Here is a 13,925-nt window from a genome sequence, read left to right on the forward strand (position 1 = left end):
TGATTGACGCTGCTTTCTTTCACAGGGCAGGAATTTGATGTGAGAGCCAAGTGTGTTATCAATGCCACCGGACCTTTCACAGACACTGTACGCAGAATGGATGATAAGGACGCCACTGCTATCTGCCAGCCGAGTGCTGGCGTCCACATCGTGATGCCGGGTTATTACAGGTACCCCTGCTCCCACTTGGCCCCGTCGCCAGAGAGCCAGGGCCGAAAGAAATTGTCTACTTTTGTTCTCTCAGCACACCTTTCTTAACAATAGATGGTCTAGATCTTGTTCAAAATGAGGAGAAATAAGTTAAAAAAAAAAAAAAGGAAAACTCAGTCTTTGAAAACACAAAAATACAAACCAGACTTGGGAATTTCTTACCTCTTACGGCAGTATTCCTTTCTAGGAGTCAGTGACTTGGGATCTATTTTTGTACTTTTTTCAGTGTACTCCCCTTTAGAGGCTAAGCCTTTATATTTTTGAATTTTAATTTTCAGTGAAGGGCTAAAAATAATTTTGCAACAATTTCCATAAAGGATATTTTTATTAAAATACCAAAAGGTAATTTTATAAAACACCCAGATTTGCTTATGAAGAATGTGAAAATGAGGACCACTCAAGTATAACTTAATGTTTATAGCTTTTGAAATGTGTTTTGAAAAATATAGCAAATAAAAATATAAATTATTTGATATAAATTCTAATCTATGAAATTAACACAGGTAATCAGGGATAGAGAAATGGGTAGAGATAGAGATGAAACTTGAGTAGCTATTAATTGAAAATCATCTATGTTGGGTGATGGTCACATCATTCTGTTTTTTGTTGTTGTTGTTGTTGTTTTGCTTTTTAGAGCCACACTTGTGGCATATGGAAGTTCCCAAGCTAGGGGTCAAATTGGAGCTACAGCTACCAGCCTATGCCTCAGCCACAGCAATGCCTAATCTGAGCCTGTCTATGACCTACACCACAGCTTCTGGCAATGCTGGATCCTTAACCCACCGAGTGAGGCCAGGCATCAAACCTGCATCCTCATGGATACTAGTCAGGCTTGTTACTGTGGAGCCACAACGGGAACTTCACATTATTCTATTTTTGTATATGGGTGGTTTTTTTTTCTTTTTGTTTTTTTTTGTTTTTAATTTTTGTCTTTTTAGGGCAGCACCCACGGCACATGGAGGTTCCCAGGCTAGGGGTCTAATCGGAGCTGCTGCTGCCGGCCTATGCCAGAGCCATAGCAATGCTAGATCCCAGCCTCGTCTGCCACCTACACTACAGCTCACAGCAACACTGGATCCTTAAGCCACTGAGCGAGGCCAGGGGTCAAACCTGCGTCCTCATGGATACTAGTTGAATTGGATACCGCTGAGCCCTTTGTCTGTTTTCTTGACAGCTATATCCCCAGCTGTCATGTATGACATAAAATGGTGACCAGTAAATATTTTTCGAATGAATCCTACTAACTTTTTGGTGTTAATGTGTCCAAATTGGGATTGTTTCTTTTTCTTTTTTTTTTTGTCTTTTTGTTGTTGTTGTTGTTGTTGCTATTTCTTGGGCCACTCCCGTGGCATATGGAGGTTCCCAGGCTAGGGGTTGAATAGGAGCTGTAGCCACCGGCCTACACCAGAGCCACAGCAACGTGGGATCCGAGCTGCGTCTGCGACCTACACCACAGCTCACGGCAACGCCGGATCGTTAACCCACTGAACAAGGGCAGGGACCGAACCCGCAACCTCATGGTTCCTAGTCGGATTCGTTAACCACTGCGCCACGACAGGAACTCCTGTTTCTTTTTTAAATTAAAATTTTAAGATACTACCTATAAGGGAACTTTTAAAATATATGGAAGTTAAATATGAAAACAAAACATGATTCTTCAATTCACTGGTCAGATAACCCTTGTAGATAAAAACCAATAAACAAGAAAATGATCACTATAGAAAAATAGAAAGATATAAAAAGAAAAGTGAAAACCTCCCTCTTTTTCTCATTCTCCTCATTTCAGTTCTCTGGTAATCAATAACACTTCCTTCTAATTCTTTTCATAAAATTTTATGTTTACACTCTTTGATATTATTACATGAAGGTCGTGCTACACATATGTTTTGTACTATGCTTTATAATATGCTAATAACAGAGTAGATAGGTGATTTTAAGAAATATAAATATATATATATCACCTGAATATAATATTTTCAAAACAGAATGCCATTCTTAATCCTAAAAATTTGGCATTAGCTTTGGGCTCCTGCCCATAAATCATGAAAGCGTTAGTCACAGCTGGGTCTGTTTCAGTCTAAGATGTAGTAAGTGATCTTGTTCTACTTTGGGTGAAATTAATATCTCTGTTTTTAGCACCTTGAACTACAACACTGCACAACCTTAGAGGAGGGGTCCAGCAGCTCAGTTCCTATTGAGGCTGTGTTGCAGATGAGTGCCTTGGTTTGAAATTACAGCCTGGGTTAAGGGTGCGGTCCCTCTTTTAGCACTGACCTTAAGCAGCCATAGCGCTGACATCCCAGAGGGATGGTTTTGCTCTCCATGTCAAGTCATTCTCTTGGGTGGATGGAGTCAGGAGATCCCTGACTTGAATGACTCTGGATTCCTCAGTCAATTACACACAACAATTATAACTCAAGGATTCGACTGTGTCCTCAAGGATGAATCACACCTTTTGGTGCTTACCTATAAGCTGGCTGATGATAACTTAAGGCTTTACATTTCAACTAGAACCTGACCAGTTTTTGGCAATGCAAAGAGCTCAGGAACCACTGACTGACTAAGTGTAGGCTGCTAAATGGAGAGCGAGGACCAGCTATGCGGTGCATCCTGTTGGGCTGCTTTCGGATATCTTTATGGCATTTATTAAGCTTGTTATGACCCTAACATTCCACATGTGGAATTATCTTATGCTTTGGTAGCTCTCTCTCTCTGGATTGTCTTAATTTCAGGAAACTCAACATACAGAAATCATTTACTTTTGGAAGTAACTCTTTACATTAGGAACAAATCTGAAATGTTTATCAGAGCTGTGGGTAGATGGCTTTTACAAAAGCAGTAACAATACACCAAATGACTGAAATATAGGAAAATAATCATCTCCTCCTTTTAGCCTACAAATGCTTTTTACTAATGACAAGAGGTCATTTTTTTTTCCATAATGTGTGTTCAATGTGTGTTCATACTATTAGCTCCAACACTGATTGCTAAGTAGTTAACAATAAATTGATTTCAGTTTAAATAAGGGTACTTCAGGATGGCAATGGTCTGAATGAGAAAAATGTTCATTGCATCTAATCCTAGACACACACATAATTTACCAGCAAGCTTTTCCTGCTGATGTCAAGTGAATTATACATATTGAGAAAAAGACTTGTGCCTCACTACATTGTATATACCATCACTATAGTTGGTGATTTTCAAACTTTGCTGTGACCTTGCAGAATTAATCCTTCATAAGAAAACAAACTTTTCCCTATGGGCAAGCTATGAATTAGGTAATTTAGAACCAATGAGAAGTATTTCCAAGTGGATTCTTAAATTTTTATACTATTCATTAATAACTTTGTCTTCCCTCTGTGCTTGTTAATTTTATGTTTGACACATATGTCCTCACTTAAGCAGTTGATTCTCTACAGATTCCAGTTATGTGTGTGTTGGTAACCATCATGTTCACCCTTTAAACTGTTTTTATTGCAATGAAAGTTTTTAAAGGATTCAGTAGTTGTGCTTTTCTAACAGCAATTCATGTCTAGGTTGACAAATATTATAATTTCCTGCTGAAATTGATCAAGTTTATTGAGTTATTTAGACACATTATATGATGTCTGGTCCATAAAAGGATCATATATAAAATATACCAACATATAATTTGTTCCTTAAACGTGAGGATATGGAATTTATCCTTTTGTTTCACTATAATACTATTTACCAAATGGAAAGTTCAAACTCATGAGTTAATTTCTCATCACAAAGTGACTGATTTAATCTAAGAGCCTGTCCACCCAGGATCAATTTAGATGCTTATAAAACATATAATTAACTAGTTTTTTAAAGATCTTTAGAGAGTTTTATGGCAAATACAAAGAAAAATGATATAGACATATAGAGACTGAAAAATACTCAATATCTACATTTTTCAATATATTTTTAAAAAGTAAAATTATTTCTTTTAGGTAACTTGGAGTGAAGACGAGATCTTAGCTGCAGGTTTAAGTGATTGACATACTTCTGTGGTACCTTTTGCATGTGCTAAATAGAAGATCTGAGGCCCACTCTCTCCTGTGACTCATGTAGGCTGTAGAGTGTTTTCTTTCTGCAAAGGCTCTGTGGACATAGGCATTTCATAGGGTCTTTGTAAAGAAAGATTTGTACTCCTTGTGGTTTAAATAATGAAGATGCATTAGCTAAGCTGATAGTAGATTTCTTTTCCATAAAAAAGTTATTTTTTGGTTTGCTTTTAAACAGTTTTTAGACTCATCCTTATATATTTGAATCTGAGTTTTTCTTTTTTTAATTTTAAGGGAGTGATGAACATAAATGGTTGACTATATGCCATTTAAAATGTATGAGTAGGAGTTCCCGCTGCGGCTCAGTGGTAATGAACTTGACTAGTATCCATAAGGATGAGAGTTCAATTCCTGGCCTTGATCAGTGGGTTAAGGATCTGGCGTTGCTGTGAGCTACAATGAGGTCGCAGACGCAGCTCAGATCTGGTGTTGCTGTGACTGTGGTATAGGCCAGCAGCTGTAGCTCCAATTCGACTCCTAGCTTGGGACCTTCCATATGCCACAGATGAGCCCTAAAAAGCCAAAAAAAAAAAAATTAAAAAATTAAAAAAATATATATATGGGTATGAGGGATTTTTTGAAATTGGTTTAAACTAAATAGAACTGTATTTTTTAATGTAAGACATTTTATTAATAGAAGCTGAAAATATATTTATAGAAAATAACTTTAACATGGGCTACTTATAAAAGTTCAGTCAAATTGAAACAGCTCTCTGAAGACTTGTAGTGTTCCAGCTATTTGAAAATGACACTTTCAGATTCCCCACACTGCTTTAAAGATGTCTCCAGAATTTTAGAATGGTTAATTGGTTAATGGATACATTAAAACAACAGTTTCTAGTGATTTAATAACACAATTGGATAGGTTTTGTTAATGTTTATTTACAGTTGCCTATTCTTTCAAGTGTGTTTTACAGCTTGGTTTTAGAATATGAAGTGAGTGTCAGTAAAAATTCTTGATTAATATTTTTGAAGCCTTTATGTAGTCTATCAGAAGAGGCATCCTTGGAGTTCCCGTCGTGGCTCAGTGGTTAACAAATCCGACTAGGAACCATGAGGTTGTGGGTTGATCCCTGGCCTCACTCAGTGGGTTAAGAATTTGGCGTTGCCGTGAGCTATGGTGTAAGTTGCAGATGTGGCTTGGATCCCGTGTTGATGTGGCTGTGGCTGGCAGCTACAGCTCTGATTAGACCCCAGCCTGGGAACCTTCATATGCCATGGGAGCGGCCCAAGAAATGGCAAAAAAGACCAAAAAAAAAAAAAAAAAAGAGGCATCCTTAAACCTTCATGATAGACTGGTGTCTTCTGTCTATTTAAAGATTTTCATTGCTAAGATATTCCTTACCTTAGTACATTGTTATTTAAGTAGTGGTAGAAAACTGAGCCCTTTTCTCATGGATGCACCTCTTGAGATTTCTGTAAAATTGAAATAAAGTAAGAAATCTCATCTATGGTGAAGTGGCACAAGATTATTCAAGCACACACAAAAAAGTAAAGAACTTTTTGATTACATTTTAGTTTCTAGAAAGTTAGACCCTTTACTTTTCCTCATGTAATTCTGAGACCTTATACTGAAAGATGTGCCAAATGTCAAATGTCCCAGGAAAATGCTTTTCGTAGACTTGGAAAAAAGTTGAAGAGCCATCCTTAATTGACCATTGTGAAAGAAATTATAGAAGTTTATCCTGCTGACATTATCTGATGTGAGTGATCCAAGGGATATAAAAACCCAAACAACTGGAAATTGAAGTCCACTTACTTAGCTCCCCTTGCACTGCTGAATGGTTCTGCTGTGGAATATTATTATCACACTTGCTCTATTCCTTTTTTGTTACCAAAATTTTTTTTTTCTTTTAGGAATTTCTAGATTAGGGTAGTGGCAATAAAAGCAATAGTTCACGTGTTTCTTGTTTGTTTATATGAAAATTAGTGACTAAAATAGTTTTTAGAATGCAGATTAAGATCAAACTTCTGCTAAGTTCAGAAATATATAACCCTTTTTTTTTTTACCCCAGCCCAGAGAGCATGGGACTTCTTGACCCAGCGACCAGTGATGGGCGAGTTATTTTCTTCTTACCCTGGCAAAAGATGACTATAGCTGGCACTACTGACACTCCAACTGATGTTACCAACCATCCAATTCCTTCTGAAGAAGATATCAACTTCATTTTGAATGAAGTGCGTAACTACTTGAGTAGTGATGTTGAAGGTAAGTTTGCGTTCCTTTAAGTTTATCCTCCCTCTTTTGTATCTCCCAAGCCATTCCAGCTCTCACTAGGTAGCTGCCATATCTCCAGACTGACTCATCTCCATACCCAGCCTGCTCTAACTCTTAATGCTGACTACTTCTAGAAGGTTTATGAGGGCCAAGTTATAACACAGTAGGGAGAAGTTGCCTTTTTTCTCCTCTACTTTCTCCATCCACATGAAACACAGTCCTTTTCTGATCCTTTCTAGTGGCAAGATTGGGGTGCCATTATATGAGTTCTGGTCACCCATGCTCTTCCAGAAGAAGAGTATGAAAGGTTTGCATCACTGATTTCTAGAGCTTGGGAGCTTGGGAAGATCTGATTTATAGATCGAGGCTATCCCTAGGAAATAATTAATCAGAGAAATGAGAGGATAGGATAGAGATATATATTCTAAGAAATTTAGTGAGCTATTTACTATGTGGAAAGATAAGTACACTTGCTTTAATATAAAAAGCCAAGGAGTTCCCGTCGTGGCGCAGTGGTTAACGAATCCGACTAGGAACCATGAGGTTGCGGGTTCGGTCCCTGCCCTTGCTCAGTGGGTTAACGATCTGGCGTTGCCGTGAGCTGTGGTGTAGGTTGCAGACGCGCCTCGGATCCCGCGTTGCTGTGGCTCTGGTGTAGGCCGGTGGCTACAGCTCCGATTCGACCCCTAGCCTGGGAACCTCCATATGCCGCGGGAGCGGCCCAGGAAATGGCAAAAGACAAAGAAAAAAAAAAAGAACGGGGACCTGGGTTGCTACCTTAACAGGACTAATACTGTAAGTATTAATTTGGGTTATCCTGCAATTTATAGCTGACCTAAGAGAGATGTCTTGAATCCACTGGGATCTCCAGAGTAAACTGAAGTCTGTCAGTGACATCTGAACGTTAAACCCACACTGACACAGTTCCAGGGTCTCCAATTGAGCTGAACCGTCCATTTTATTGAAACTCAGTAACTGAAAACCAAAATGGCCTAAACAGGAGTTCCCGTGGTGGCGCAGTGGTTAACGAATCCGACTAGGAACCATGAGGTTGTGGGTTCGATCCCTGGCCTTGGTCAGTGGGTTAAGGATCTGGCGTTGCCATGAGCTGTGGTGTAGGTTGCAGACGCGGCTCGGATCTCGCGTTGCTGTGGCTCTGGTGTAGGCCGGTGGCTACAGCTCCGATTAGACCCCTAGCCTGGGAATCTCCATATGCCGCGGGAGTGGCCCAAGAAATAGCAACAACAACAACAGACAAAAGACAAAAAAAAAAAAAAAAGCCAAATTTTACCTTTTTTTTCCCAGTGCTAACTTGAGCATGTTTTAGCTCTTTTTCTTATTCTTTCTTCCTTTTCTTTCATTTTTTTTTTTTTAATCTTTTTAGGGCCGCACCTGTGAACTTCCACAGGCTAAGGGTCAAATCAGAGCCACAGCAATGCCAGATCTGAGCCGTGTCTTCGACCTACATCATAGCTCACAGCAACGCTGGATCCTTTAACTCACTGAGAGAGGCCAAGGATCAAACCCAAATCCTCATAGATACTAGTCAAATTCTTAACCCACTGGGCCACAACAGGAACTCCAAGCATGCTTTCTTTTAACATGGATATCATAACATTGTCTCCAATGGACATATATGGTATATTGCTTTTTTTTTTTTTTTAAATCCAGGCTAGTTTCAGAAGTTTCTCAACATTATTCCCTATCTCAGTTAATAGCCTTCCTTCCATCTAGTCACCCAGGTTGGAAAGGGAGGGCATCCTTTGCTGATCCTTCTCTTTCCACATCCAGCCCAACTCCCATCCTTGCACACTCTGAAGTATCATGGAAATCCTCTCTCACTTTCATTGCGCTGGTCCATACTTGTGTCATTTTTCACTCAAACAGTTGCATTGACCCCCTGACTGGCTTCCATTTATCAGGTCTCTGTGTCCCTACTGGGGCCAGTCCTTCCATCAGAATTCTTTCTAAAGTGCAAAAATATCCCTTTGATGTCTCATCCTCACCTTTAGGAAAAAAAATTAAACTATCTCATATGGAATCTAAACCTTTTCAAAACTTGTCTTTGCAAGTTTATATTCTACTACTCCACCTCTGAATATTCTGTAGTCTAATCATATTGTATTACTTCCTATTTTCAAATGAGCTCCTGCACTCAAAAACGTTCATGCCTTGTTTATTTAGGTTGAAGTTTTGTTCTCGGATGCCCTTTCTCCCAACTTCTCATCTTGGCAAGAATACCACTTACACTTCAGAAACCACCTTTCTTTTGTAGCCCCCTAGAACACTGGTCTAGTATATCACAATGTTATATTATAGGTGACAGTCTAAGATATATTCTCACCTAGAGCTCCTTAGGGGTAAGAATTCTTTATTTGGCCTCAAAGCTTGTTATATAGCGAGTATGCCACTCATGATTGTTTTAAAATTAGTAATAGGTGCTTTCAGGGTTTTTGATGCTGGTAGCAATTTGAAAATCTTTCTATACTAAGGTAGGCAGTTTATGATTTTCTGAAAAACAGTCTTCATCTGTTTATATCAGTATCTCCTATAATATTGGCTCCTTGGAGGACCTGCAAAAACACAGTTTTCAGCTTGATGAGATTCACTAGCATCCTTTTTCCCTAAAGAATTTTTTTTCATCATGTGATCACACATTTAGAAACAAATAAAACAGACTGATTTAAAAATGTTTTCAGAGAATCTCCTATTTAATAAATCGATCCATATTGTATAAAATTAGCTTCTTCCAATTTCAAGTAATGGATATAACTTCATTTTGGATATAGTGGATAAATTTATAGTCTTTCACACACACATTCACAGTTTTTTAGGAAATGGTCATGCCCTGTTTAATATCCATATTTAAAGACTTAAAATGTATTGCAGTTTTAGCTTGATACTTTTTTCCCCCTTTACAGTCTATAAGGAGCTTCATCTGGGTATGACGGTATTTTAATGTATTATTGTTAATGAATTGTTAATGAACCTTGCTTCATTTCACATTTATCTGGGTATAATATTTGTTACAAGTGGGTTTATATGGGGGCCCAAAGGGCAGGGAGTTTAGATTTTTAGAGCAGGAAATAAAATTAATTCAAGAGCAGAGAACGGTAGTTGACAATTTCCAAATCTCTCTCTCTCTCTTTTTTTTTTTTTTGCTTTTTAGGGCTGCGCTTTCAGCATATGGAAGTTCCCAGGCTAGGGGTTGAATCAGAGCTGCAGCTGCCAGCCTATGCCACAGCCACAGCAACACGGGATCTAAGCCAAGTCTGCAACCTACACCAAAGCTCATGGCAACAAGAGATCCTTAACCCACTGAGTGAGGCCAGGGATGGAACCCTCATCCTCATGGATACTAGTTGGATTCTTTTCCACTGAGCCACAGTGGAAATTCCAGTTTCCAAATTCTTTTTTTTTTTGTCTTTTTTTTGCCATTTCTTGGGCTGCTCCCGTGGCATATGGAGGTTCCCAGGCTAGGGGTCGAATCGGAGCTGTAGCTGCCAGCCTATGCCAGAGCCACAGCAACGCGGGATCCGAGCCGCATCTGCAACCTACACCACAGCTCACGGCAACGCCGGATCCTTAACCCACTGAGCAAGGGCAGGGATCGAACCCTCAACCTCGTGGTTCCCAGTCGGATTCGTTAACCACTGCGCCACGACGGGAACTCCCACAGTTTCCAAATTCTTAAAGTTCGAATGCACTAATAAGAAATCCAACCATTCATATGCCGTGCTGAGAGGCTGGATGTGCTAGAAGCAGGTTTAGGTTCCAAAAGGCCGCGGTGCCCATGTCCTGGATGGGGATTTCCTCCAGTGAAATGCACCTTGGGCTGGAACAGAGATAGAGCCTGTACCTCCCACTTTTATTCTGCATATTAATAAATGGAAGACTTAGCAATACCTGTTGGGATCTGCTTGGTCTATAGAGGTCTTTTCAGTTAACATGCCTTTTAGTAGTCAGGTTAATTGGTGAAACTAACAAAAAGTTTTTGTCAATTTTGAGTTTTGGTAAAAGTAGATTAGAATTAATATCTGAACACTGTAACTCAGTCCTTTCCTCTGGTGGTCTTGGGAGTTTTGAAATTAAGAATTCTTCAGATAGCAAAATATCCAGGGTAAAAGCAGAGGTGACAACTCTTTTATGTACTTCATTTATCCCCTGAGCTCACCATCTATCATACTTTTCCAACTTAGATTATCCTTTTAAAAACAATCAGCAGTGATCCTTTATGATTTCATTCTTACTACTACTGGACCAAAGGCCTCAGAGTAGATGAGGAATTACCCTCAGTCCTGGGAGAGTGCTAATTAGTGAAAGTGTGTCTATATCTAAAGTGAAAAACTCAAATTCCCATTTTTCCAAGTGAAACCCGATATTCCCTTCTATACTGGTAGATTTTTGACTATGTGCTGTTGCTACACATATTTTAATCTTTCCATTTGTCTGAAGCATGTAATACATGCTTTATTTTTTAAAAATCAACTTACTGAGCACTTTTTATGCTAGACACTCTGCTAAGCATATTGCTTGTATTATCGCTTCGATTCCTCCTAACAACCTTATTCTGTTTATTTTTTAATTCCCATTTTATAGATAAAGATACTGAGGCCCAATGACTGTTTTTTTGCCCATAGCTCATTTGTGTTGGAGCGATGATGTTGAGTACATTTCAGTTGAGCTCTAAAAATACTTTTGCTTCTAAACACTGTGCAGTGTTCCAACTGATAATTGAGTTTATTGCATGATGTGATATTATATCCACTAGGGGATTGGACTAAGTCTCTCAATTCATTTCATGGAAGCTGCTTGACACCTTCAGAATGATAGCTCTCAACTGGCCTTATTTGGATTTGAATGTCAAAGTAGAGGAGGTTTCATTTTTCATAACTAATCCCTTGGGCCAAGTAGTGTCTTCTACAGATTTTAAAAAGAAAAACTTTGTGTAGATCCTAGAGCAATACTATTGAAATGTTTTGTATTCACAAGGGTTGAAATCATCATTTAAAGAAGGATTTATTAAATGGATGAATAAGTAAAATTCTGACAACAGTTTCTGAGCCTCCCCAAATGGCTATATCCTTAAGAAGAAAAAAAAAAGTGTCAAATCTTAACACTCCATGCTGTTCGCAGCAGCTGCCACACTTCTGCAAAATGCGTCAGAACAATTCTGAAAAGCATTTTGCCTGTTGGGAATAAGACCATGTCTTCTTTCACGATTTAGAGAGCTTTCCATTCACAGGCTGAATTTTCTAGATTACTTGTTTGTTCTTTTCTGAAATGGGTAATTGATAGTTGTGCAGGGTGTATTGGGTTAGGAAGAAAAATGATCTTTTGGAAAATGTATCATTAAGTCTGCTGTGCAGAGGTTAATCAGAAGGATGCAGTGGCGAAACTAAGCTGTGACTTAAAGGGATTGAGGGAGACAGAAGATTTGTGGAGTGCTTTATCCATGTAGTTTTTCTGGAGTGCTTCTCTAGGCAGCTTCTCTAGTTGTACACAGGTTTTCACATATGCAATTAGTAGTGTTTATAGATTGCCTGTTATTCAATTAACAACTGAGCTGGCCATATCAACTCACTGCAGACCTGCCTTTTCACTGCCAGAGATTGTACCAGGGTTATCAACTTACACAGGCTTGGATGTCTTCCAGCTGTTTAATTATAGTGTCACGCGCTTTGCTTTTTCTAGTTTCATTAGTTTATAAATGTAATATGGTATCTTATTTCTGTGATTAACACTTCATTTCCACAGGTTAAACATGCTGGTAGTGAAGTATTGATTTCTGACACTGTTTTCCCCTGTGTTCATTTAGATATTTTCACATGCTTTTTAGTGATTTTTTTGAAAGTGGCAAACATGAGAAAGAACACCCCAAAACGTATGGCTGAATAACTGATGTGAAGCAAAACCGCACATTTGGCCCCTAATTGTTACTTCCTGTGGGCTGCATTTCCTATTAACTCTTAAAATCAACACTCACCTTGCCAAGTTTTTAAGAACAAAAAAATATTAATTATAATTTGAAACAGTTATACCACATTTAGTCTTTTCAACAATCTGTGAAAAATTGAACTTTACTATTTATATTTTATTCCTTATATATTATATATACTAAAACTTGAATGAGTTATTTATCAGGGTTATAATAAAAATAAATTCTTAAACATGATGATAGAAGGACTATTGTATTTCTTCATTATCCTTCTGAAAATACTTAGAACTTTTATACACTCTGGAGGTACTCATGGTTTTTTTTGACAACTGGCACTTGAAAAATCAACTGGGTGCTATCTGGGTGAGCCTCTCTATTAAGTGATGTTTAATGAGAATTGTTGTCACCTTCAGCAGTTGCATTGTCAATTTGTTTAAATATATGGTCATTAGAAACCTAAAGTCAGAGGCCAAACTATTATTGCTTTTGATTTTGGGGGGACCACACCACAGACACAGCAATGCCAGATCTGAGCCACATCTGCCACCGATAGCTTAGCTCATGGCAACGGCAGATCCTTAACCCATTGAGCCGTGACGGGAACTCCTGCTTTTGACTTTGTAGTGTCAGCTCTTGTTTGATATAAAAAGTTCAGAGAAGTTTAATATGCCACTTAATATTTTTGATCACTATAAACGACCCCCTCCTTGATGGAGTATTTGAGGTATTGAGAAATATTAGAATTAACATTGCTGAAGACTTTCAGCATGGTGAGGAAGATTCAACAGTAATGGAATCTTGTTTGGCTATCCTGACAGTGTGAGGACCAGAAAAATCAAGATGAATCTTTGAGCTCTGAAGCAGAAAGGCCTCAAGTTGAGGTATTTTCTTCACGTATTATACCATGGAGAGTTAGTTAAAGTAGGTGATGTTCATTATCCACTCGTGGCTACAACCTGAATGATAGAACCAATTTCTAGGCAGGAACTTGAGGATAGGAGTACTTAATTTAGTAAAAATATTCTCATTTCTTTGGACTCATGATATTAGTAGGAGAGGAGGCTACTTTCGAATGATAAATATGGAACATGTTATGACAGTCAAGTGTTTGGGGAAGGGAAGCATACTATTATAGCAGATTACATAGTTATGAACAAAGAAAGTACCATCAAATTTCACTGAAAAGATGCTCCATCAGAGACGTGGGCAAGGTGGTCAGGGTGCAAGTACCCAACTTGATGACCTACCAGGACAAGTCAGATTTTCTACTTGGCAGTTTTACTCTAGAGCTGCCTTATGCAATGTCATAGCCTGTATGTGTGTATATCATGTGGCTATTTAAATTTATATTGGGAGTTCCTGTGGTAACACAGTAGAAATAATCCGACTAGTATCCATGAGGATGCAGGTTCGATCTCTGGCCTCACTCATTGGGTTAAGGATCCAGCGTTGTTGTGAGCTATGGTGTAGATTGCAGATGTGGCTCAGA

The 13,925-nt window shown here is 38.6% G+C and overlaps 1 protein-coding gene across 2 annotated transcripts in view; it reads left to right on the top strand.

The window, feature by feature from the left end:
* The window catches only part of GPD2 (glycerol-3-phosphate dehydrogenase 2), a 134,004-nt gene that overhangs the window by 98,768 nt on the left and 21,311 nt on the right, over window positions 1-13,925 (top strand). For both annotated transcript variants that reach the window (XM_047772655.1, XM_047772656.1), the window contains exons 8-9: window positions 26-170; window positions 6,296-6,489. In XM_047772655.1, the coding sequence (XP_047628611.1) occupies window positions 26-170; window positions 6,296-6,489 (339 nt within the window). The remainder of the gene's footprint in view (window positions 1-25; window positions 171-6,295; window positions 6,490-13,925) is intronic.

The sequence above is a fragment of the Phacochoerus africanus genome, chromosome 3 (assembly GCF_016906955.1).
Source record: "Phacochoerus africanus isolate WHEZ1 chromosome 3, ROS_Pafr_v1, whole genome shotgun sequence".
Classification (NCBI taxonomy): Eukaryota; Metazoa; Chordata; class Mammalia; order Artiodactyla; family Suidae; genus Phacochoerus; species Phacochoerus africanus.